The sequence below is a fragment of the Epinephelus moara genome, chromosome 11 (genome assembly GCF_006386435.1).
Source record: "Epinephelus moara isolate mb chromosome 11, YSFRI_EMoa_1.0, whole genome shotgun sequence".
NCBI classification, from domain to species: domain Eukaryota; kingdom Metazoa; phylum Chordata; class Actinopteri; order Perciformes; family Serranidae; genus Epinephelus; species Epinephelus moara.
The window spans coordinates 27757931-27784971 of record NC_065516.1 but is presented as its reverse complement, the minus strand read 5'-3'; the positions used below and the strand labels follow the sequence as shown (position 1 = coordinate 27784971).

Below are 27041 nucleotides of genomic sequence, written 5' to 3'. Positions count from 1 at the left end.
TCAGGCTGGTGGTGGTGGTATAATGATGTGGGGGAGATTTTCTTGGCACACTTTGGGCCCCTTAGTACCAACTGAGCATGGTTTAAACACCACAGCCTACCTGAGTATTGTTGCTGACCGTGTCCATCCCTTTATGACCACAGTGTACCCATCTTCTGATGGCTACTTCCAGCAGGATAACGCACCATGTCACAAAGCTCAAATCATCTCAAAGTGGTTTCTTGAGCATGACGATGAGTTCACTGTACTCCAATGGCCTCCACAGTCACCAGATCTCAGTCCAATAGAGCACCTTTGGGATGTGGTGGAACGGGAGATTCACATCATAGATGTGCAGCTGACAAATCTGCAGCAACTGTGTGAAGTCATCATGTCAATATGGACCAAAATCTCTGAGGAATGTTTCCAGCACCTTGTTGAATCTATGACACCAAGAATTAAAAAGGAGGTCCAACCCCGGTACTAGCAAGGTGTACCTAATAAAGTGGCCCTCGGCATCAGATACCAACACACTCAGGCACCCTTTAGCCGCGGTTTGAGAGGCAGCAGAACTCAAGAATGATCTTATCAGAATTTGGTGGTCAAAGGTCACTGTGACCTCACAAAAAAATATTCTTGGCCATAACTCAGGAATTCATGCGCTAATTGTGACAAATTTTTCACCCAGTCGTCTAATAGGATATAATGATGTAGTGCTGACATTTTATATCCAAAAGGTCAAAGGTCGGCTTCACTGTGACATTATGATGTTATGCAGAAACACTCTACTGGCCATTATTCATATCTCAGCAACAGAAGGGGAGACATTTGGCCAGATACTAAATTGGTGAAACTGCTGATTGTAAAGATCTGTGCTGCCAGGTTGAAGATGTGTGTGAAGCATCCAACTTGTCTAGTTTGTGGAGGTATACAGCTACAAGGTGGTAAATCTGGTTTTAGCTATGCTATAAGTGTATCTTGAAAAGAGACTTTATGCATTTAAAGAGCAGAAACTGTCCATTTCATGTGAAAATGCAAGTTTATTTTGACACAATGCATGTAACAGGCTTAAATTGACACAAAGTCCCTGACCATCCAAAACTGACGCTGGAGGGGAAATTAGAGTGTCATAGTTTGAGGAGTTGAAGAGTTGAGAGTGCAAATGTGTCGTTATCAGCTGTAGCTAGCCGGCTAAAGCTGACAAAAGTCCAGTGAGACGGTTGAAAACGCTGTCTGATCCCCTGTAAAATGGGTCTTAAATATAAATCTGATGGCTACAGGCAAAATATCATGCCAAAAGACTGAGGCTAAAGCTGCACGTACCACAAAAACTAAGCATCCTCACCAGCTGATGATGTAAGACATGGAAATACAGATACAGCATTGTTCCCACAACCAATTTAATGTGACACTCAGAACCAATGTTGCCAAATCAAACTGTACTTGGTGAATAACAATTGTGATTCTTATTGTCCTTGCTCTTGTCCTTCCTGTCTCCAGTCAGCATCTGCCCACCCCCTTGAGGTTTGACATCCATTACGCTCCTCCTCCATATGTCAGGGTGGCCTCCTGCACTTCACAGCTCTCAGACAGGTCACAGATTTGGCTCCTAAATACAGCTTGCAGGCTGAGATCAGAGGAGAAGTGATTGAATGACAGGAGTTTGATCAAAGTCCACGTACACAAACACATGCACACACTCAGGAAATCCTCATGTTTCCCCTGAGTACTTGGAGATATTTTGTGACGGCTCCATTAGATGAAAGGCCCCACCAAAAATCCTGCACAGATGCCTCCCCTGCCTCCTCAGCTGAAGGTGTGGTGTTAAGCGGATGATGGGAGAGACGTGAGAGGAAGAAAGCACCCTTTTCATTTCATTTCTGCCTCTCTAGTTTACGTGGGCGCGTTTCTCCTATTGCCCAGCATGCTTCCTCTTCCCATGGTGAGGGGGTTGTTTGTTTTTGTGGGCAGGCTGCCTTATTGAGGGCAGGGGGTAGAGCGAATGGGAGGGAGGACCTCCGTTCAAACAGATGATTAGAGAAAGTGGAGCTGCCTTCGATGTCCTGAAAGCAAATTCCTCTCAAAACGAATGCAGACCAAAAATACTCCACCAGTGTGTTCACGTTCCTTTGAAGCCTACAGATGCGACCAGAGTAAAATAGCAAAGCATGTTCTAACACCGTCTGCGCCTCATGGTGTCTCAAGCCTCCACAGTGCTAATTAATACCTAAACCAAGATGTTGGTGGTTAGATCAGATGGTGAAATGATCGGCGCAAGAAGCCTATGAACGTCTCAGTCTCCTCAGATCTACAGCCAGCCAGCGTCCTGGTGTGGGAGAGATCTGGTCACCATGGGGATGAGACAGACTGTATTATCTGCTCAGTGGCTGTCTGGCACAAGGGATTGCTTGACGGAGGGATGGACAGGCAGGCAACAGGATAAGACATGTCCACCTATAGCATCAGAGGCAGAGTTTGCCATCTATTATGTCATGTGATATGTTTTGTGTGCAGTAGTGTGTCAGCGTGCGTGAAAATTCTGTCTCGTGTCTTTGATGACAAAGTGTCTTAAAGCAGGATTCAACTTTTTAACTTCAAAATAACTCCAATATTAGAGTCTGTCTGTGTGAGCCCGTGGTGTTTGCTGAAATTGGTTTTTCAGTGATGCTGGCACATTTTCAAGGTGTGTACCTTTTGCTGTGTGTTAGAGGGCAGCCATGACCTTTTCTGGCAACAACAGGGACATCAAAGCAGAAATTATGGAGGAAACCAGAAGAAACTAAAGAAGCATGAGGCTAAACAGGCAGCAGACAGCAGTTTCACATCAGGGTGAATGCTAGCGTTGCTTCAGATGCCACAGTCTCAGACATTTCAAATGTATACAGCACTGTGAGGGAGGATGGCAGGACTAATGATACACTGCTAGTTTCAAGGAGAAATGCTGCAGTTGTTGCCTTAAAGCTAATTTTATGCCTTAATTGAAGTTTTTCTCTCTTTCTCTCTTGCAGGTATTCCTAATAACATTGGTCCAGTGAGTAAGTACACGTTACAAAGGAACTCTATGAATGCTTGATGCTTTGCTTTGCCTATTGAGCCACCCTTCACCATACAACCCTGAACTTGGTGCCAAGTGTTCATTTCTGATTCCAATCTTCCTACGAAAGATCACTCAACAATTGTTCAGTAACCTTGTTTTTTGGAAAGACAGACAAGCAAATAGCTGCGGGCTATATTGTCATGATGTGGGCATATTAATTTACTTTATCCAGACTCAACTCAACCAGATAACACTTGCCTGGCTCTGCATGCAGAATGTCATTTGTTTTTTTTTCTTTTCTCCCATGCATTATAAATAAATGGCATCTAGACTTTATTAAAGTGCCAAGACCTCTCTGGCAGTATAATGTCACAGGAGGTCATTTTAATATAAGCCGCAAGCGCCTCGGCTGGTATTATCTTCGTCAACCAGTAGCCCCTTAGGAGGGGGAGGAAGAAGAGAGGTGCCATGTCTCAAGTTACCCCTGCCTGGAAGGCTGTGTGATGCAGGAACCATCGGACTGTATTGAACAAGTCAAAGTGCATTCACAGCCCGGCTCAATTCTCTTTATCTTTTTTCTCATTGCCCTGTTCTTAGCGAGTATCTCCTGGGGCGGCGGATTGATTAGCAAATCGCCCCCTCCCTGTCTGATCCTGGACAAACAGAGATGGGCTGAGGGTTACAGAGACATGCACGTTTTTTTGGTAATTGGCCCCAGTGATCAACTTACCTGTTACATGATAATAACAACAGCTGTATGAGAAGTCGTCTTTACTGTAGCTGCAGTATTGCTGGCTCTGACGCTAACACTTAAGCATACACTGGAATGAGTGACGAATCTCATTATCTTCATCCATGTAACGTAACAGCAGTATGTGCTAATTGGTTTTAATGAAACAAATTTCGGTTTAGACATATATGTGTAAAAAAGATACATCATATTGTCAGTATCCTCCCAGCTGGCGTCCAACCAATATTTGGTTGAATTTAGGTTGTGACGTTGGGTGACCAAAATTAAAAGTCAGGTCGATAACATTAATTTGACATCGAATAGTGACGACAGATGAGCTTGTTATTTGTTGGTTTTTAGTTGTTTCGTTAAGCAGCCAAAATGTAACATCTTCCAAATCACTCATGCAAACACCATCTTGACATAGAATAATGACATTAAGTCGTAAGGTAAGGTGATCAAAACCCAACGTCTGCAAAATGTTAACATCAAAACAGCCTTAAATTCTAATGTCACTGGACATTTAAAATATCGTGTAAGAGTCCAATGTCTTTCTGATGTAATATTGACATTCAGTGCCAGCTTCATTAAATAATTTTAGATTTAGATATAGGTGTAAAAAAGACACATCATATGGTCAGTATACATTTGTGTCATATATGTCAAATCAGTTAGGGATAAGCTTAAAGAAATAGTTTAGCAGAAATGTTCTTGTTTGCTTTCACGTTGAGAGTCAGATGAGAAGACTGATGGTTGATGCCACTTTCGCATCTGTCTCTCAAATATGAAGCTGAAACCAGGAGTCTGTTAGCTTAGCTTAGCACAAGGTCTTGAAGCAGGGGAAATAGCTAACCTGGCTCCCTCAAAGGGTAACAGACAGACATGAAAGTGGTGTCAATCTTCCTATCTAACTCTCAGCATAAAAATAAAAAACAGTTCGCAAAGTGTTAAAGTATTTTTTTAACTGTTATAACTGCTTATTTCCAGATATTCGATATACAATTCTGGTGGCTTGCTCTCACTCAATATCTAACTGATGCTTAAGTGTTACCGAGCCAAGTCAAATCACTCAGGGACACATGGACGACACATGCACTCTTGTTTTCATCATTTAAGGGCTAAGACGATGACTGGGCATGTTTCCCAAAACGTGCTGTGTGAGGCACAGGGTGAACACAGATTATTCCCAGGTGTTTTTTTTTAATCAGGCTTTAGAGTGGAAGTGAACACTGGTTGTAAAGTCTGATGCTATGTCATGAGTCAGAAATGGACATTTGGCCAAGAAGACCAAACCACAACCCCTCCTCCCCACCTCCCAATCTTCCGCTGCTTGCCTCCCTCACCACCTTCTCACACCTTAGAAATTATGTGTCCACTTCATGCATGGCCTGACGAGAGCTTAGTGTGTGTGTGCGTGTGTGTGTGTGTGTGTGTGCATGCTCCTCGTATATGCTGTATATACATGCATACATATTCACATCAGTCCTTTCCGTCCCATCCAAATGCCAGGCCAGACCATGTCCAAAGGCTGTCCTCAAATCCTTTACGGGGAGAGTGTTCATGCTGATAAGTGCGTGGTTGTGTGTGTGTGTGTGTGTGTGTGTGTGTGTGTGTGTGTGAGCGTGTGTTTTGGGTGGGAGGGATGTAGAAAGGACACTCTGACAAACCAAAGTCTTCACTTCTCATCCAGATTGGCCCACAGGGATTTAGAGTTCTCACGAGTGGCTGTCTTGTCACAGCAGCCTCCCAAAGTACCGGCAAAACACTGAAAACTAAACGCACTGAAGAGGATGAGGAATGTCTCCAGTGCGGACACAAACCAATTTAATGTCTGTGTTATTAATACAGTAAGAACAGCGTGGACAAAAAAAAAAAAAAAGGTTAGGAGGTCCTTCAGGTTGTTAAATGGACTAGAAGCAAAGCTATTGTGGAAAAAGAAAGAAAGCACTTTTCATGTTGTTGTTGTTTGAAGGTAATTGAATTCCTTATTGACTTTTCTCAATTCTATTTCAAGTTTATTAAGCCAGGCAGAATTGCCTAATGCAGACCATTAAAGTGAAATTAATATTTTAAAAAACAATTCTGGCTCCGCAAGATTGCATTTCATTATGGGTATGGCATTGATTAAAATCCGTCACCACTCATTTAGCTCGCCTTACCTGAATATTCCCCATAACAAAATAATTAATGGAACCCAGATGTGTATTACATCCAATCAATTCCCAACAAAGAATAATTAAAAATGAACTTACTTTACCAATTAGAGGTTATAGATCCGGACAGTGCGGTTTGCTCATCTGTGCTTTATTTTTTTTTTCTTCCTCAAATGATGCATACTTTATGTTGTCGTCAGAGATTAATTGCTCGTGTCCTCGCAAGTCCGTTTTGTTTCTTTTAACAAACAGCTCCACCGCTAAGTGCTTAACAGAACAACAAGGATCTAAATTCAGATAAAAAAACAAGAGACTTGACAATTTACGAGCCGTAAGACCCAAGTTTGAGTGGTGATGTGGTGTGCCCTTTTTTCTTAAGCTCTTTATTTGTTAATCTGTCATTTTCAAAGAGCCTCTCATCGAGTGACTCAAGTGACTTCAACCCACTGGAGATGTCGCAGTCATCACCAATGCCAGAATCCCCCAGCAGGATCAGTTGTGAAACATTTTTTGGGGAGATAAAAACAATGAAAGAAAAGGATGAGACGGGAGATACTGCATGATAGTCTTTTGTTCAAGCAGCTTGAAATCAATGCCTGGTAATGTTAGGGGGGCTTAAAAGTGATTGTCAGTGTGTCGACATGCCAAGCTGAAAGCTAATGTATTATTTAATTTAACAAAAAAAAAAGGTATGTCACAATTTATTCAGATTCTTTCTAAAAGGATTCAGCCTGAGCAGCAGTCTGGTATTCGATTCACACATAGGGTAATAGGCTTCTTGCCAAGACGCCACTGGATGTTAATTACCCAAGATTGCATGATTCATGGAGTCAATAGCAAAAGGACAGAAAGATCAAGTGAAGAGATGAAGGGGCACGATGAGGAAACTTATCCGTATTCCTCCCTTTGCTTGAGTCTTCTCCATTTCCAACCGCAAAGTATTTCCCTGACACGGAAATACGGACTTGTATGTAATTATGAGGTTATGCTACCCACAGCAGTCCGTCATTCCAAGTCCCAACACCTGCCATTATTTATTCATTGTTATTCCTCACCAGAAATACACTGTAATTAGATATTGATTACATAGTCGATGTGATGAATTAAACAAAATGCCCCCTCACTTCTTAATTTGCTATACATAGTTTAGACTCGCTTGCATAAATCATGACTTAAATACGAAGTTTAGGAGGGTTTTTATCTTTTTTTTTTCTTCAGTTTTTCACTCATCATTGCCATCGCCATAAACATACACATACACAGCAAGCCCATGGGAGTCACACAAATTACATACAACGTCTCTCCAATGTCCTTAATGGGTCTTTGGATGCATTCTCTTTGCTCGTCCATGTCAGCCCTGCCCCCATTGTATTTGCTGTTTCCTGATTTACTGATTTGACTCATGCTGGACATGTCCGTGTCTCCAGTTGTGTGTGTACACTACCACGTAGTCCCCCCCCCCCCCCCCCCTTTAGACTATCTGTTAAGTGCATCACATAAGTGCACATGATTAACTCCTGATTTCTTTTAATTGCACGCAGTTCGGCCGAATGTGTCATCCCTAGGTGTCGCTAACCGAAAAGAAGGTAGATTGCACGCAGTTCGGCCGAATGTGTCATCCCTAGGTGTCGCTAACCGAAAAGAAGGTAGGCATCTAAGAATATGCAACAACTATGTTTTTTCACAGATTCATTTATCTCGGGGTGTTTGCATAGAAGCAAAATATCACTCTTTGCTAGCTATAAGTGTATGTGGGTAGAGTCTTCCCCCGTTTCCAATCTTGGTTATTTTTCTGACAAATCAAAAAAGCATCCTCAGCCTGCTTGTCTTGCTCATGATAAAGGGTTTTGGCTCCTTCAGTGAGGGCTTGTGCATTCACGGGGCACTCATGTTGCAACACGCTGCAGTGCCGTACATTATCCTCTCAATGTGTGCACTGTACATTTATACATACACACTCGATTATAATTAAGTGCAGAGCTTCCAGGGATTCTCGGTCCCATCTTAGCGAATCAGGAAGAAAAGCAGGAGAGGTTTCACTGTGGATTTTTATGCAGATCGATGTTAGGCTCATCTCAGCTTAATCCATCGTTCAGATGTGATGTGCAGCCACCTCGCAAACAACTAGCGCACAACCACTCAGCTCTGTGTTTCCATGACTGCAGCCAAGCGCACACAGTGTATGTGTCAGGGGCTTATGTCACCCAGTACAATGGCAGAGGCTGGGCCTATTATTTCTTTTTCCCACTGTTTGTTTTATGACCGGAAAGGAATCGAGGGATTGATGTGTTCACTGCTAGCCAGTTTCCTTGCCCACGCTCCTGTGCACAAATTTATAGGGTGAAAATTCTTGGCTGGCCTCCACCGAGGTGGAGAGTAGTTTGTCAGGGGATAGTTTCTGTCTGGGGAAACATACACAGAGGCTTTTGAATTATACAAAGCACTTGTTAATGAAATGAAGCATAAAAGAGGGACCATAATATTTGAATTGTTCGGCATCTAAGGCATTTGTAACAGATGCTGCTACAAGCAGCCAACTTCAGTTGGCAATGTCACTCCTTATTTCCCAATGCCATCATTCATCATTACTGCGTATGTTTCTTTTTTTTCCTACAGTTACATTTATTATTAAGCATGATGCTCAGTATTCTTAATTCTCTGACATTCCATGTTTTTTTGTTTAATTGCAATATCATGATTTTTTTTTTTGTTTGTTTGTTTGTTTTTCTTCTTTTAATTTGTCTAGTAGCTCCTCAGGTTGCATTGTCCACTGCCCCTTCCGTCCACGTTGCAAACAGCAAGCGAGGTAGGAGCTGGAATTCATACACTGCCCCCCAGATGACACCCAAGCCTTCTCACTGTATGAACTGATCTTTCTGTTTAACTGTAAGCCCCCTAACCTTTGCAGCACTAACCCGATGCTAGAGCACTGTGTGTCCATGTCTCCAGCTCAGTCCTGGACTGATGGCTCTCACTGTACAGGGCACATTGAGGATTCATTCGTCTATGGAATTGTTTCTAAACACTATAAAAGTCCCTTGGAATCATATCTTTTTCAGTGCAAATAAAGTGGGTGCTTGAAACTACAACTATTTTTGGGAAACGTGTTTCCGAGACTCAAGACTTTTTATTCCCCGTGCGTGCATGATTTATGACCTTAGCCTATTTCTGGAACGGAGAGATTATTTGTCTTCTGAGAGTATGTCTGTGAGAGTGAGGCCTCTAATGTAGAAGATCTTAGCTTACACTCCAACAAGACTTTCTGCTTTAGGTGAAAGGTAGAGTGGACTAGACTTCCTGCTCCTTCATTTCCAAGCCTTGTCGGGTTGTTAGCGGCCGGACAGAGAGACCTGACCTCAATACAGATCCTTAATAACCACAATCCCTTGGACGAAAGCCCCGTCCACCAGCCCCCTATTCTGGATCCGTGGGCTTTTCTGTCCAAGCAGCTGCCAGTGAGGCTTAAGGGTCACATCTGTCTACGCTGTGACACGTGGTGTCAGTGGTCACTCCGTGTGGCAGACTGATCCTCACTCGGAGAGTACCCAGCTGGGGCTGCACCCCTCCCATCCTGCACCCCTTAGGCCAGGGCTGCCAGTGAGTATCACAGACTGCAGCAGGAGGTTTTACAGTCCAGCCACAACTCTATATGTCTAATTAATCATGACACAGCACTGCATAGCAGCCGGTGACACACTCTCTCAGTGCAACTCAGCATACGCTCACTTGCCTTACCGACTGCTTTCAAAGACCGTATAAGTTAGGTTGTGATAAGCCTTTAGAAACAACTATCAAGCCAATTTGTTGGATGACTCAAGGGTTTCTCAAATTTGGAATTCATCGTGCATTTCATTACAGAGAGTTGTGATATGAAGCGCCATTACTTCAAACCATATGGACCATTACATTCAAGAGATCAATTAGACAACAACTTTAAAACTCCCTAAACACCATTCCCTGAACTGAGAGATCCATTTCATTCATGGTTTGACCTGCCTTACGCTGTGTTGTGTTCCCAGTGTGACCGTGTCTCTGTGTCATCATTTCGGAAGCCTTCCTTGCCTCGTGTTGTGGTGTGCTTGAAGTGATGTGACCTCTTCGAGTTCTTCTAACGCCGTGCTTTTTTATGTGATGTCTTCTAACTCTGGCTGTGCCCATGTCAGACTAATCACCCTCCCTCTCATCACTTCCCCAACATCTCCTCCCTCACAACGCAGTCTCCATTTCTAACCTTGCATGCCATTGTGCCTCGCTCAAATTCTTGCTAACCCCACCGCCGTAGCACTCGCAGCAACAGCAACAATGCCAACACTCCCTGCCGCGTCTCTCTTTCTTCCTTTCTTTCCTTCTTTCTTTCTCATTCTCCCCTCTCTTCCCTTCACACTCTCTTTGCAAGACTGCGAATGCTTCGGCCACTCCAACCGATGCAGCTACATCGAGCTGCTAAACACCGTCATTTGCGTGAGCTGTAAGCACAACACTAGGGGCCAGCACTGCCAGCTATGCAAGCTGGGCTACTACCGCAATGCCTCGGCAGAACTGGACGATGAAAATGTGTGCATAGGTTAGTCCCCCACTCGGCCCCTTTCACTGCCACCCTGCTTTTACACAAACACCTTCCTCGTCTCTCCTCTTGTCTTTGACTCGTCACCAGAGAAAGTGTCATCTGTCATCACCCACTCCATCATCCACACCCTCCTGCCTCCATAACTTTCAGTGGTCTCCACATCTTCCTGTTTTGCTTCTTCTGCTTTCGCACATTGGTGGAGTGTTTTCTGGAGGACGCTCGTCATTCAGCTTTAGAAAGACATACACTATAACAGTGCTTGAGTGGTTTTGGTCATTCCTTTCAGGCATGGTTTTAATAACTGCGGACTGATCAGGGTTGATGCAGTTTTACAGTTAGCTAGCGGCTAGCTTGTTTTGTTTTTTACATCCTAGGTTATGTTACAGTTGGTTTAGAGCTGCTAGCTCATATTTAGTGATGCAGGTTGGTAAGTTACAGTTGGTTTCTAGCAGCACATTCTCACTCTGACCTCGTCACATGTTTTGGTCATGGACTTTCAACGTGGAGATCCGAAATGCAAGGTACCCTCCGTATGTTGGTTGTTGACATTCTGGGACACCGTGTTAGGTTCTGCCTGGTACATGCATTTTCTGTCTTCAAGATACACTTCTGTTTTCACAGGAACTTTAACGTCCGCACAGTCAAAATAAACACACTTTGTCAGTACAATACTGCCAAGTTAAAAAAAAAAATCCCCTTCAACAACAAATGCACGTGGTTGGGTTTAGGAAAAACGAACAGGGATTAGCTGTACAATCATATGGGTAGGGAACACCGACCTCCTGCGTTAAAGTTGGTGATTGTTGGACCCATCCACCGCCACGCCTGCCCACTGTACTCGGACTTCAGCCACCTTTACTTTCATTGTTGTCCCGCCGTGTTTCCTCCTGACGCTCCTGAGCGCCGCTAAACAGTCACGTATAGCCGACTTGAAAGGACCGCTTTTTCGTTGTAGCCATCGCCGAAAGTCACTGACCAAGTGCTGGCTTCAGAGTGAGACAAGGTTGTTTCTAGCTGCTAACTATTTTTCATAGATGTAATGCTTGTATGTTACAGTTGGTTTCAAGTTGCTAACTTGTATTTAAGGAGCATAAAGTTACTGAGCCAAGCATTGACTTAAAGCTAGAATGAATGAATAGAGCATGTGTACAAACTAATGGAAACACCTAAAACAGTCTGATGTCCGTACATTAAACATGAAGCTAGAGTCAGCAGCAGGTTAGCATAGCTTTGCAAAGACTGGAAATGGGGAAGCAGCTAACCTGGGTCTGTCCCACTGACTGTATAAAAGAAGTGGACGTAGCCTCAGGATTCGGGAGTGCCTTAAACCTGCATTCTCTCTAGTGGTCAGCAGGGGGCAAATCTACTGGTTGCAAAAGAAAATGATGATCTAAATTGCTAGTTTCAAGTCTTTCCCAATATAGCATGGTGTACATTTTGTAAGTTATGTTCCAAGTTAGAGTAAAATACATGATAAAGCAGAGAATGCTTTTAGGGCGTGGCTACCTTGTGATTGAAAAGTTGCTACCACTGAGACCTGTCAACAAGGCTGGAGCAGCCCCCCAGGAAGTGTACAGTGGTACTGCAGTTTCATCTTAGACCGTTGGCCCTGTGATTGTGTGCTTTCAGTTCATGAAAGTTGGTCTAAAAATTCCACATTCAGTTTTACTAAAAGACATTCTATGGAGTTGTCTGCTCATTTTTTCCCACTAAGTACATTTTAAGCCTCTTTTGGAAGCTAACTTTGCTAGCAGCATGTATAGTGTCCTCAGACTCTCAGTCAGATCCACCCCTTGCTCCCCCCCAGCTCCACCCTCTCGTCCAAATATAGTCACTTTTCCAAAAAAAAACAGATGTCGACGACCGAAATGCCAAACTCAAGGCTTCAAGACTGTAGTCCACAAACCAATCGGTGATGTCACAGTGGCTACGTGCTTCTTTTATACAGTCAATGGTCTGTCCATAGGTAATAAAATCCTCATTAGCCTATATCTGCTTGGTTTCTTTTTTACAATAACTGAATTGTTAAAGTGGTTTCGACAGTGCTAGGCTGGCCTTTTCCCTCTGTGTCCCATCCGAATGCTGATATCTCCCAAAATGTCATATTAAGTAACTTTATCATTTGAGAACAAGGGACTGGCCTGTGAAGACGGTGTCATGATGTCAAAGTTAAAAGGCCATTTTCATCTGGTGTTTCTGTTATTTTGTCCATGACCTTTATGCAGACATTCATACACTGCATCATCTGTTTTTCTTGTAAAAAATGTGTGAAAATTGCATTTCACATAGCTCCTAAGGCAATAGACTGGTTCCCCATTGGATTCTTTAGCTAGTATGTGGAGTGTGAGTTCTCAGCACTCAGTGCCAGGTGCGTTCGTGAGTCCTGAGGGGGGAGTCTGACAAGCAACAAGAGTTCTGAGAGAAATGTCGCAGGGAAGTCACACCGCCAGTCAGAGGTGCCACGCAAGTGCATATGTCATATACATGAAATGGCCTCAAGAGTAGCAGCTGAATCCCGTCACAAGGCGTTAAGAGTCACCGAGGCGTTACCTTATGCCAAACTCGCCGTCACCCTGCCTCTCTCTTGCTGACCCCCCCGTTTGTCACTTGCCGTCACCTCTCTCCTTTTTCCTGACCCTCGGATGTCACTCGGGTGCAGCCACGTGCAGCCAGCACAGCCACAGAAGGTGCAATGTGATGGTCAGAGACTGTCAAAATAGGTGTCACTTTGACTGCAGAGTGCTCCAGTCGCTGCGGAAAGCCAGAAGGTCAGTTGAGCGTAGGACACCAGAGACTTGACAGGTTGTTTTGTTCGATGGAGGGTTTTTTTTAAGGATATTCCAAATCTAATTGAGGCTGATGAGCATTTTTTTCTGTTAATGAGAAAGAGGCGTTTTAGGTTTATGCGAAATTCTTTGACAATATTTACATCCCTTTGAAAATAGAGAGAATTAAAGAACATATTACAACAATGCCCATTTCAATGTGCTTTTCTCTCATTCCTCTAAAACTTTCACATTCACTCTTTGTCTTGGTTTCTTTCCATTATCCATCTGAAACCTGCTCATCAAACTTTCCGTCTCCTTTTTCCATCTTCTCCTCTCTGTACCTGTATGAATGAATAAGATTTTAGTAAAGCATGTGCAGATTAGCCCACTTTCTTCATCTTAAATCAAAGCTACTGATAATGCTTTGCATATTTGCTCATTGCATATTGTACAGCCATGTAACAGTAAAATAATTTCTACAATAATTACAAATATGCTGTGATGAATACAAATTGTTCATGCATCCCTGAATCATTCTTTTCTCATTCTGTCTCCATTACAGTTGAAATGGTAGCATTTTTTCCTGTATGAGTCTTTAAATCTATTTTTACCAGTTAAAAATAATCAAGCGTCTTGTTGTTGTTATAGTTGAGCTTATAATTGAGCTTGAGGAATGTGGTCCGCGCTGTGAAAATCCTAGACGTTTGCCGGGAAGTCAAAGCACCACCCTGTTTCCAGCCTGTGTGTATGTGTGTGTCTTGTTTTTCCAGAGTGTAATTGTAATCCCTTTGGCTCAGTCAGTGATCGCTGTAATGGCACAGGATTTTGTATATGTAAGGAGGGCACTACAGGGCCTAAGTGTCAGCAGTGTCTACCCGGCTATTTGTGGGACGATGGCTGCAAATGTAAGTAGAACCACAAACCTCCCCAAGCAGCTCCCGACTGTTCTCTCCCTCAGCTCTGTCTCTCTCTGCTATCTCTCTCTGATATCTCCTCTCTCTGTGTGATTCCTGAGCTTTGGCTGGAAGAATGTGCTGCACATGCGCAGGGTTTGCTGTCTTGACAAATACAGACCTAACCCATAACATGAGCTAACCCAATATACTAAGCCATTTGATTCACTAACTGAACCTGCATTTCACACTTGCTGCGGCTGCAGTGTAACAATGTAATACCAGCAGGTGCCTTATATGGCTCAATAGAGAAAAGGCAATGGCATGGCAGGACGCATGCTGCTCGGTAACTCAGTTATCCAGCCATGTCACACACCAACAAAACAACAGCTGAGTCAATATTGACTGCTTGACAGGCTGCCTGTGATCTGTTTGAGTAGCCATCACCCCCTCGCCCATCCACAACAGGACAATGTCATCCAACACTAACATTTTCCAAAGGAGAACGCAGGTCATTTTGAGTTCCAGCCCATTTATTACTGTCTACCGTTTATATTTCCCCCGGCCATTTTACAATGCATGCCCTGTGTAGTCATTTGTTTTCAAATGTCACCAATTTTTCATTGTTTTTTCCAAGTCAAACTTCGGTGACAAACCTACAGGAGGAAGCCGTAATAAAGTCCACACCTCACGAGGAAGGATTTTTAACTCTTTGACAGTTAAAGAAAGAACTTTGAGACACAAAACCAACAAACACAGTTTATGCTGCATATGTGCTTTTAGTTTGAGAGCAATGATTCAGCCTCTTTGGAGCTCTCTGACTAATCTTGTGCTGGTTACAAAACTCATAACTTATCGTCAGACCAGCTCATAATTGCTGCTAATCAGCATTTGACCAACCATGACCCGTCTTTGTGTCACTGTTTGCAGCTGTGATTAAGTTACTTCAGATTTATAGACCTTTGTCACAAGGTGATGACATCTATTTGCCTTCCTCCTGTAGCTCAACATTAATCTATGTCCCAGCTAACAAAGGCGTCCTAAATAAGGCACCTCAACATTGTTAGGTGACATGATTTTGAGGGATTAGTTTCTACTGGCGGCCTCTATTTCTTCCTGTGGATGTAAGGTGATAGCCAGTGTAATATTATCATGAAGAATGTCAGCAATTAGTGAAAAGTTTTGTCTGCTTCCTCTGACGTATTCAACAAAGCCCGAAGCCTGAAACATTTTCTGATCCAGTCAGAGGTATGTGAATGGGACAAGGTATATGAAAACTCAGGCAAAGCAGCGTAAATGCAAAACATAAACTTTGAGAAAAGATAAATGATAGCTTTACCTATTTTGTATTGAATTATTCAAGCAAGGAAAGCTTCAATAGAAGGAAAATTATTTTTATATTTAAGTATAGCAACAATGTGAAGAAGAGGAACCACTTGGCCAAAAAAAAAAAATGGTAATATCTTTTTTGGTACATTGATATAAATCTGCATACAGTGTCCATTGTAGGACATCCTTAGGTATCAGAGGTTGGTGTTAGACCTTAGATGAAAAAGCATCAGGTTTCAGGAAAACCTCTGTCAGACTTCAGATGAAACAACCACAGAAAAAAGGTCTCAGACGAAACAGCCTCAGAAACAAAGGTGTCAGACCAGCCTGTAAACTCAAAAATTACCACTCTTGCTCAACTAGTAATGCAACAGCAAAAGTGCGCTTACATATTTAAATGTATGTGAACAGTACAGTAAATTAGATAGGGCTGCTGAATAAGCAATACAAAATGGGAGACCAATTCTGTCAGCGTTGTGTAGCAGTTAACGTCAGCACAAACATGCTAGCGTTAGCAAAAACCAGAATAAAACAGTTGTTACCATTATCGAGGTCTTTTATAAGCCCCTCATACTTCTTCACTTTGTCCATTGATTGGACAAAGTGATTGTTGAGGTTGCAACTTGATGGTGTCATTGTTTTCCCTTCTAACACTGTTGTATCTTGATAACATATCATGTATTCCCTGCTAATAGATCAATAAATAAATAAGCCATTTTTTATGAGACCAATCTTTTTGAGGCCATTCCATCTGAGGCCGTTTTTTTTCTGAGGCAGTTTCACCTGAGACCTTTTTTTCTGAGGCCGTTTTGTCTGAGACCGTTTCGTCTTAGACCATTTTTTTCTGAGGCTGTTTTGTCTGAGACCTTTTTTTTCTGAAACGGCTTCGTCTGAGACCTTTTATTCTGATGTTGTTTCTTCTGAGGCCATTTCGTATGAGACCTTTTTTCTGAGGTTGTTTCAGCTAAGACTTTTTTTTTCTTAGGCCTCTTCCTCTGAGATCTTTTATTTCTGAGGTTGTTTCAGCTAAGACCTTTTTTTTCTTAGGCCTCTTCCTCTGAGACCTTTTTTTCTGAGGTTGTTTCAGCTAAGACCTTTTTTTTCTTAGGCCGCTTCCTCTGAGGCCGTTTCATCTGAGACCTTTTTTTCTGAGGTCACTGCGTCTGAGACCTTTTTTTCTGAGGCGGTTTTGTCTGAGACCGTTTCGTCCGAGACCTTTTTTTCTGAGGCGGTTTTGTCTGAGACCGTTTCATCCGAGACCTTTTTTTCTGAGGCCGTTTCGTCTGAGGCTGTTTCGCCTGAGACCTTTTTTCTGAGACTGTTTCATCTGAAGTCTGACAGAGGTTTTCCTGAAACCTGATGCTTTTTCATCTAAGATCTGACACCAAACTCTGACACCTGAGGATGTCCTAAAATGGACACTGTACCTGCAACAGATTTTCGTGTGAATATTAAAAAAAGAAGGGCTTCCATGATTTAGCTGCAACATTTCTCTATGTTAAAAATACTATACAACATTATATATAATCAATATCATGTTGGACAGCTATGGATCTATAATGGTAATTGACAGGTTGTGATGTCAGTCCCTCAAAATTACAGAACAAAGGCTTTTTAGGAACTGCTATTTGCTTTTGGTGTTCAACAGTACAAGGAGAAATTCATCATCAAAGAGGCAAAGAGATCAGAGTTTTCTGCTCTGACAGCAGCCACAATAGACCACAGTGCACCATGGGATGCAGCTTCCAGTACAGTATATACCAGTGCTTAAGTAAATAGGAGTGCATTGAGGGTTCATTATGATTGAAATTCAGTGTAAGATGAATAATCTGTTATTTTAGCAGTTCCTCACACAGGTGGATGTTCATTGAAATGCACTGTTTCTGACTAATATATTCAGCGTGTGTAGTGTGACTACACACTGTCAGCACACACACCTGTTTGTACACACATACACAGTGTAGAGGGGAAGGTATGGGTTGGTATGGTGAACCTACAAACTCACTACTCAGTGTAAAAAGAAAAAGCTGTGGTGTACAACAGCAGTAATTAAATGTTTACAAGTAACAAGGAAAGTAAAAAAAGAAAGTGAGAAGAAAAAAATGTTTCTGTGAACGGCCGAGTCAAGCAGATGGGAAGTCACATACAGCGAGACGGAGCACAGCATGGATCAGTGGTTTTATTTGTCAGATTAGCAATGAAGCAGTGATTAGAAAATCAAACAAACTTTATTGTGTGAAGTATTTGTATATTCTTCTACTAACTTCTACGCCTCAGACTTTTCCCTCTTCCTATAACGAGACTGAGGAGGTTTACTGCAAATTTAGAAATCCAACCTGGGAGCGTTTTATTTACACGAAAGACATGTATGCTTTTGTGAATTAATTAGAATTTAGTGTGCTCGTGTTTCTCAATTTAAGCATGTTTTACTACATTTCCCAGACTACCTCTTAGAGATATAAGGGTGTTCTCTGTGTTGTGTTTGTGTGATGGTAATAACAATGGTGTAGTGTAATATTCAGCTGTGGTGAAGACTGCACAGGGTTTTACACTCTGCTATTCTGACAATCTGCAAATATGAAAGCTCTGACTGCATTGCTTTCTGATCTGCTGAAACCGCAGCAGAGAAAATGAGTATTTCTGCCTCTGCTATGGATTTCTCCGTGTATTGTTGTTGATGTTTTAGTAGCGAAATAAATCCCTTACTGCTCTGGCAGTAACTTAAAAAGCCCGTTTTTCACGGGAATTAGAAAAATAACTTTAACAAGTGTGTCCAAATAGTAAAATACACATCACTGTTTTAACATTGGCTGCATGAAATGTTTTCTACACAAAGCTGAAAATGGGAAACCCCTGAAATAATGCCTGCCCAAGAAGCTACTGATGCTGGAGTTATTTCTTGACTGAAATAGTTTGAGAACTTTTCAGTCTTGACCTCCCATTACTTCCCTCGCTGCTGCAGTATTTATGTGCATGGACAAGACTCAATCTGCATGCAGACTGAAGAATGCAATTAAAACTCAAATCTCTCGTCAAACACATCACAGTCCCCGACAGGCACACCTAGTTCACCGGTCCCCTCTCTAAATATTATCACTCATATCAAAAGCAAACGCTACAAATCTTATCATTTACTGCCTGTGCTGGTTCTGTTTACATGCCGAGAAATGGTTAATGTGAGAGATTGAAGAGAGATAAAGGTGCAGAGCTCTCAGAAGAATTCATCCGACACCAGCTGAGTTTTCAGGCATTCGACACAACTCTTCACTCATCCTTAGAATACCCATCTGTAGTGTATTAATAACATGATGCCCCACGCTGGTTCTCTCTGTGCCCGAGTATCTTTAATCTCATTGACCCTCATACATCTTGGACAAACTTGCCACTGATGTTGTTTTTAAAAAATCAATATCTGTGTTTGATTTTGGACTTTAGCATCGCTTAATTGAAATGCTTTGCCTGCAGGGGTCAGCCATTACCCGAACTTTACTTTGAAGTCAGCTGAACGTGCCATGCAGTGTTGAGCATCATGCATAATTAATATTTAAAGTAGTAGTTTACCTTAAAAATAAAAAATCACACTCAATATGTACATGTAAACATAATACGCAGCAATGAAAGCAGACAAGGGGCAACTTCCCCTCATTGAAAGTCCTTAGAAAACATTTTCATTTCTGAAGGACCCATGCCTTAAAACTATCTCTCTGCGTTTCCACTTCTAAAAGAAATAAGCCATTTTGTCCACTTCATATGTTGCTGTTTTTGGGCTTAGCCTACTTTCTGGAAGACAGTGAACCAGTTCTGAATTGAGGCTAAATGCAACCTGAGGAGAGAATCCGTGTGCTGAAGATAGCTATTAGCAGTCAGCTATTCCACATTTGGTAGCAAACATTTATTGCTAAGCTGACTCAACTGAATTCATTTGTATTTACATTGTTTTCTGATCACCAAGAAAACTATAAAAGAAGAAAGGGTCATTACATCATGGTGACACGTTTGAATATAGCATTGGTGCCACTTCTATTGACGTTAATGGGGCAGGCATGGCAGGTCCCACTATAATCCTTCATATCTGTGGTGTTTTACCTCTGACTGAAAAATGCTTCCACTAAATTTAAAAAAAAGACATTACATGATGTTTGCTATCTAAATCTTCGCAATGTTATGGCCTTTCAGACCCTGAAGCCAAGCTAGGACTTGACCGTGTGCTAGAATTTCTTTCAGTTGGCATTAGTAATTTACATCCCTACTAGTCATCTAGCCCATATTGATAGTTGAACTGGAGGAAAGAGAACTGGATACAAAGTTAGAGGCAGGGCAGCGTATAAATTACCCGGACGATCAGCACTGCTTCCACACTGTGTGGCCCACAGAGCAGGGGGATTAGACCTCTGCTGGCCGAGCCGGCTACTTCTGGATTAGCACTCCGGTAACTTAAATGGGGATGAACTGTTAGAATTGTGCGCCTCTTCTAGACTTTCCAAATGTTATCAGACTGAATGGATTAAATTCTGATAGATTCTTTTGCCATGTAGGTCTGAGGGACCAAGACTTTTTGGGCCACATGGCATCACACAGCGGATGTATTATCCACTGTTTGGCCACTACGAAAATTGGCTTCAAAGCCCAACCCACTTCCTGGTGGCCTGTACCACACACATAAATCGTAACATCAATTAAGCTAGACAGGCTGTGACAATTACTTTTACTTACCAACACATTAGCTTGAAGCCGAAAGATTATTTCTTACTAGCGTGAACAGTTTTTATCTCCAAGTAAGTGTAGGATGTTTCAATAAAGATATTGCTGGCTAACATTAGTTAAACAAAGTGCAAATACTAAGTAAGTTCATTGACGAACAACGTAACAAGTACTGGTGAGTGAGAAATGTAGTTTTATAAACTAGGTCCCAGAACAAATACCACGGCTCGAACACATCCCATTTCCGCCAAAAAGTATGTCAGCACACCTGATACATTCTCTTTCTCTTTGATGCATTTCTCACAGTTTCCATCATTTGAACTATCCACATATTCAGTGTAGGAGTTTGAGGCTCCTTCCACATCTTAGAATCATCCGAGCACAGGTTATAGGGCAACTTTTCAATATTCTAAATACAATTTTATTTAAATTTGGCACCAAGGAGACAAGGTCTTGGTGAACTAGGCGATTCACATTCTAACCATTTACCCTAAAGTTAGGCAACTAGTGGCACCTTGTGGGTGCTGTTCACATTTGAAATAATATGGAAGAAAACAGATGCCGAAAGTATTGCAGCCGCGAATCTTCCTTGTTGGCCTCGGATTTGGGGCGCTTCCGCCTCCTGTCCAAAGTTGAACCCTGTGGCTCCACAGAGCTCATTTACCGGCCTCAGAGCTCCAAGGTTCAAGGCTGTGGGGCGCTTTGTACTCATCTGTACTGTACTACTTGTAATTGGAACCCTAAAAGTTTGGTGCCCAACCCTCCTGACAATAACAGGGAACGTTATCTAGAGAGCTGACTAAATTTAAGCCCTTCTGAATATTTTTATTTCATTAACAGTTCTACGGTTAATTAGATATTGATAATCAAATACATGTACAACACTACCTGCTGTTAGGAAAAAAGAGAGATTGGCACCAAAGTGCATTTACGCGCTACACAGTGACCCATTCTTCTTTTATAGTTTCCTTGTTGGCTGCCAGCTCAACCTAGCATTAGGTGAATTTAGTTGTTAAAGACTAATAAAAGTAGATTTCAGATAAAAAGTACACAGTTCAACCAAGCTGCTCTTCAAGCTCTTGTGGAACCTCTGTAAGCAAGTCAGCGTTGCATCGTCTTCCAAGTAGGAAATGCCGTCCTAAGTACAGTGAGAATCAAATATAGTGCAATTCAAATAACATGCTGTCGCCACAAAGCTTGTTTTGTGTCACATCTCCTTTAGGTGCAGTAAAAGGCTGTAAAATTGCCATCATTTCAAACCTCTTTTCAGACTAGCTTCGTCTCATCATAGCTCCCAGGTCCCTCATGATGTAGCCTGTTGCACATGGATGACCTTGGGATGGTTTTACTTTGAAAACGTGTGCTGTCTAGCACATCTAGCACAAGTTTTTTATGATACATGTAGAGCACAGACGTGACACAAACCACTTTGAATACCTTTACAAATACACAGCCTGTTAGTATTTTATCATGAAAGCAAAGACGGATAAGATGGATAAGATGAAAGGTCATTGTCTAATTAAAGTAGACTCTCTCGTGTTTTGATCATATCAAGGCCTCTCGGGGAAAAACATGATTCTTTAATTAATACATTGCTCTTCCTTGTCATCTTGAAGGAGAGTTTTTTATGACCAAGTTCAGCTGTCTGATCATGAGGAGAAAGCCAAGTGAGCAGTGGCTTTCCAGGGAAACAAACAGTGGTTGCAGTTTTATAAATTGACTCATTACTTCAGTCACTGCTGAGTGGTTGAATTGGTCATGAAATTGATATGTCAGTTGGAGAAAAAAAGGACTAAGATAGAGTTCAGGTGTCTTATTTGGATCTAGTTGTGCATGGTAATTGGTGAGCTGTGGCCTGAAGCAAAACTTACTGAGCCAAACAGCGGCTCCCTTTTCTCCTACAAAACAGACGTGGTACAAATAGGATTCACGGAGTCAATGTTTCTTAACAAGCCTCCCATAAAAGCCCTATTTGGCTATTCCTGGGAGACAGCATGCATCCAATCCTGAGTATTAGGAGAGAGGCCTGATATTTGTTATTGTGATATTTACGTCCCATAGAGTTCATAGATTGCTCACCACATTGTTTTCCACTCCCATAAAGGACTGAAATGGGCAGAAGTGGCCCCTGTGTTTATCACTGTTTATTTGTCTCTGTTGGTTTATTAGTTTGTACGGCGCTGCTTTGTTTGCCTCCAGCTTGCTTGACAGCTTGCCTCCACTGGGAATAGAGTGGCCTCGGTGTCCCAGCTCTAAATATACACCAATTTTCACCTGACGTTCAGTTTGTCTAAAGACAATGCTGTTCGGGGGAAAGCCTGTCAAGCTTTGAGGATTTCTGTGCAGAAACATCACTGGATGGACGGGGCTTTAATCAGCTCTGGTACTGAAGAAATGGAAACGATAAAAAGGGAATTTGCTCTCATTAAAGGCAGAATGATTACGTTTACATTACAAAAACATGATCATTTTTTTGTAACTTTTAAAGGTATAATAATGTTTGATTGCATGTCATATTATTACAGGAGGATGTGAAAATGTTTTTTCAAATAGAGGTAAAAATCTGCAATCTTTAGAAATTTAAATTATATTTATATAAGTAAATATAGGTTTGTCATCACCTTTAATCAGTTTAATTAGAATACTCGGTGTGACGCCATCTTAAAAAATTTTGAGACGACGCAAGTTTTTCATTGTAAAAATCAAAAGAGGTAATTATTGGATTCTTCCACAGGGGGGCGCCAAAGGTTGAATTTTTTTAATTCTACACATGGGGGCTTTAACGTGTGTTCACAAATTTATACCAACATTACTAACCTTATAGTTCTACGGTGTTATATATAGTGTCAAATTTAACCTGATGTATTTAGGATGCATGCACTGCAGAGTTTACCTTAAAGAATTTTATATATGTTATATCCATGTAACCCACTATATGTATTAGGGATTGTTTTGCAAGTATTTTCCAGTATTTTGCATTATGAAATGTTGAAGCAATAGTTCGACATTATGGGAAATCTGCTAATTAGCCTTTTTGCAGAGAGTAAAATGAGAATATTGATAGCACTCTTACATCTGTACAGTAAATATGAAGCTGAAGACAACAACAATATGCTATTTCACAGGGGTTTTTGTGCCCATTTGTGATTTTTACTCGGCTAGGAGAAGTTACCAAGCAACCAGCAGAGAATACAGGAAGTTACTGGCACAAAAAACCCTCGTAAAACAGCGAAATTGCGTCTTGTAACTTAAGATTTTGTACGCATTAAACAAAAGAGCTAAGCTAACCGGCTGCTGTCTCTAGCTTCATATTTATCATACACGTACAAGAGTGGTATCGATCTCTCATATTTTTCCAAAATGTCAAACTGTTATTGTAAAAGTTCAGCCAAATTCAACATGGAATAAAATGTGGTAACATTTTACTTGAAGACAAAAAATGTGAGTTTTTGATTTGTTAGAACAAAACATGAGAGAATTCCTCCTCTCCCTGCAGGGATCACTGAGGTTTCATGGTGTCGTAACGGGGCACCTGAGTAGATCATTTAATAATCTGACATTTTATATGATAACAGGCGCTGTTATGATAAAGCTTTGATGCATCACATTCTGCTTCAAGTAAAGTGTCACCCAGAAACCTCTTGCCTGTTTGATTCTCACCCCTCTCTCCTGTCTTTACATTGCTCCCACCGCAGCCCGGGTGTGTGACAACGAGCTCCTGCGCTGCCAAAATGGCGGGGTGTGTATCAACAACCTCCGCTGCAGCTGTCCCTCAGACTTCTCAGGCCTGCAGTGCGAGAAGCCCCGCTGCGAGTCAGAGCTGGGGGGCTGCGGGGGCCCAGACTCGGGCCAGGCCCCCCTGACGCCTCCATCATCCCCCAGGCTGCTGCTGCTGCTGCTGCTGGGCTCGGCACTGCTGAGAGAGGCCTCCTGCTGGCCCGCCGTGCTCTAAAGAGACCCGTGACCTGGGGGGAGTGATACACTCCCCGCCGCCTCCACCTTAAACCTTCCCATTCCCCCTTTCAGATAATCAAAAACCATTAAACAAGAACAACCATGAGCTTTCTGGACTGTACTGTTCTGAGCTTCTCCGCCGCCAGACTCAATGGACACTCGCGCTGACAATAAAGGGAATGTGCCAGACAAATGAGTGCAAAAACTTTTCATTTAATTTCAAAGAATATATAGAAATGAAAAAACATATACTTCTAAAAATGCCAGATATTATTTAAAAAAAGAGCGTTTGCCTAATAAGAGTAAAATGTGCAAAGAACAATGAGACCCCCTCCCCTTCTAAGCCATACCAGGTACTTGAGCTCCTTCCAGTTTTGAGAAGGGATAACTGAAGATGACAGACTCGTTCACTTCCTCCCTTATTGCCACGGCAACAACAGCTGCGACCAATCAGCTCTCGAACGAGCCGGCAGTGGCCGCCGATCCCCCCGGGACGCTTCTGCGAGTTAATGTTGGCTGGACTGACGCCGAAGAAATCTCAAAGAAACTGTCCCTGCTGAATGGCTGACTGACTGGCCTCTGAATCATAACCGTTATACTTCAACACAGCGACAAACACAAAGAGGAGAACACACAGGAAGCATTCTTTGCTGTCAGTGCATTGTGGATAGAAGGAAATCTGTCCGGACTGCCACTTTGTGACACAAAAACCTCGCCCACGTCGATCCCTCTCTAGCTTTCTGTCTCTCCTTCGAGCTCTCTCTCATCCTCCCTCCTGTTCATCCTCCCTCCCTTTCCTGCCTCCGATCCCAAACCCCCGACGCCATGCTGCCACAGACCTGTGCTTTCGTGAACGTTACTCTGTAAACCCTTGTTGGTTGAAAGATTCTTTTGTCCGATGTTAGTGATGCACATGTGTAAGAAGCCTCTCCCCTCCTCCTTTCCCCTCTTGCAAAAAGATACTCCAATAAAGCTGTCTGATTCTTTTTCTATCTTAGAGCCGCCACGCTCCCTACGATCATGGTCCGAGGATAGTTTTCACCCAAGCAGACGAGAGGTGCATAGAAAAACATTGGTGTATTTGCAAGTTCTTTTCTCGACAGAGCAAAACAAAAAAAGAGTCATGTAGTCCTTTTGTATCTTTGCCGAACTGTGATTGAAAAAAGGCAACCTTTAATGTATCTATTTAAAACATCCAAACGCAGAAGCAATGGTTTATGGTTTCCTTTTACTTTTGCGTTCCATTTCTTTCACTCACTTATTTTTATTTGTTAATATTACTTTTAGTTGTGCAGTTGATTTTCCTTTGTATTGGCAACGTGCTGGCATCAAAGAATATCAGTTTACATATACAGTATTAATAAAGTGTAATAAAATCCCACCAAAGGACATTATAAATGTTTTGTTCTTGCTTTAACACTTGAGAATTTAAGTGAATAAAAGTTTAAAAATTAAACGGTGTTGATCGTGTGTTGATCGCAGGTAGATGCTTCGTTAGTTGTTGAACTGAGATGTGAATCTTTGACCCTTTATTTTCAACACTATACGATCGTAGATGGAAGGAGAGATGTTCTGATCGTTCTTAGAGTATCTGCCAACCAAATCCAATACAAACATTTGTCTAACACTTTAATTTCAAAAAAAGACATTTCCTTGAAAGAACCATGAAATTTTGGTGCCAATGAACCCGCAGACAGTGAGTAACCTATGGGAGTGATTCAGTTTGTGCACAATAAATTAGTAGTGAATAAACTCTTCTTGAAACTCCTTTTCTTTAACAAGGTCTGTGGAGGCAGCTTCATGTAAGGTCAGTACAGTAGCAGCCTAATTATTCAGTTCTTCAAATGACAAACTGAGAAAATTTCAGTGGAAAACTAACCTGACCATAACATTATTCAGTGTGGGTAATTAGTTGTTGATTCAACTTAAAGGGACAGTTCAGCCCAAAATCAAAAACACATAGTTTTCCTTATAGGTAGTGCTGTTTATCAATCTAGATTGTTTTGATGTGAGTTGCAGAGTGTTGGAGATATCGACCATAGAGATGTCTGCCTTCTCTTGAATATAATGGAACTAGGTGGCAAAAAACAGCAATGTCTCTTTCCAGATATCATTACCTCGTTACTCAAGATAAGCCTTGTTGTGAGCAGTTTCATGTAGGAACTATTGTCTTTCTTCCAAACTACACCTGCTCACTGCATCACCACACAGAAGGAAACGTGCATCTACTCATGGAGGAGAGGCTCACGACAGCACGAGATGTGAACATCAATGGCGTCCTCCTCAGTGGAGCTGTAACATTAGCTAGCTCAGTGGTGCTAGGTGAGCTAGCAGTAGATGCACACTGCCTTCTGTGCTGTGATACGGTTGGCGGGTATAGTTCAATAGAAGAAACTAGTCCCTACATCCCGTCATGGTGTCTGGAAAGAGACACTGATGTTGAGTTTTGGCGCTACGAGCACCGCAAGCTAACCCAACTGTGCAGAAGGAAGCGTGCATCTACTGCTAGCTCACCTAGCACCACTGAGCTAGCTAACGTTACAGCTCAGACAGGGAGGACGCAATAAATATTCACATCTCATGCTGTCACGAGCACAAGCCTTTTGTCCATAAGTTGATGCACGCTTCCTGTCGGGGTCTGCCCACTGGTCCGACAGCCCATTGTTCCGACCATATTAAACCCATTGTTCCGAAGTTCGTTGTTCCGAAATCATCACGATGCCCTGTGGTTAAGTTCTGGTTAGGTTTAGGCACAAAAACCACTTGGTTAGGGTCAGGAAAAGATCATGGTGTGGGTTAAAATGAAAAAGAAAGTGGCAAACACATAAGCCGTGAGCCTGCTCCGCCTCAAGCCTTTCCCAGCTGATCCAGAGCCGGTCGCGGCGCACCATCAAGGCAGAAATACGCCCGCCGGGAGCCGTTCAGCACCG

The 27041-nt window shown here is 42.2% G+C and overlaps 1 protein-coding gene across 19 annotated transcripts in view; it reads left to right on the top strand.

Moving 5' to 3' along the window:
* Nucleotides 1-25517, top strand: part of ntng1a (netrin g1a) — a 139690-nt gene extending 114173 nt beyond the window's left edge. For 2 of the 19 annotated variants that reach the window (XM_050056954.1, XM_050056952.1), the window contains exons 5-10: nucleotides 2988-3014; nucleotides 7441-7485; nucleotides 8646-8705; nucleotides 10296-10463; nucleotides 14005-14139; nucleotides 23853-25517. In XM_050056954.1, the coding sequence (XP_049912911.1) occupies nucleotides 2988-3014; nucleotides 7441-7485; nucleotides 8646-8705; nucleotides 10296-10463; nucleotides 14005-14139; nucleotides 23853-24109 (692 nt within the window). In that variant the 3' untranslated portion in view covers nucleotides 24110-25517. The other 17 variants (XM_050056956.1, XM_050056953.1, XM_050056955.1 and 14 more) reach the window with 17 other exon arrangements.
* The last annotated feature ends 1524 nt before the right edge of the window (nucleotides 25518-27041 follow it).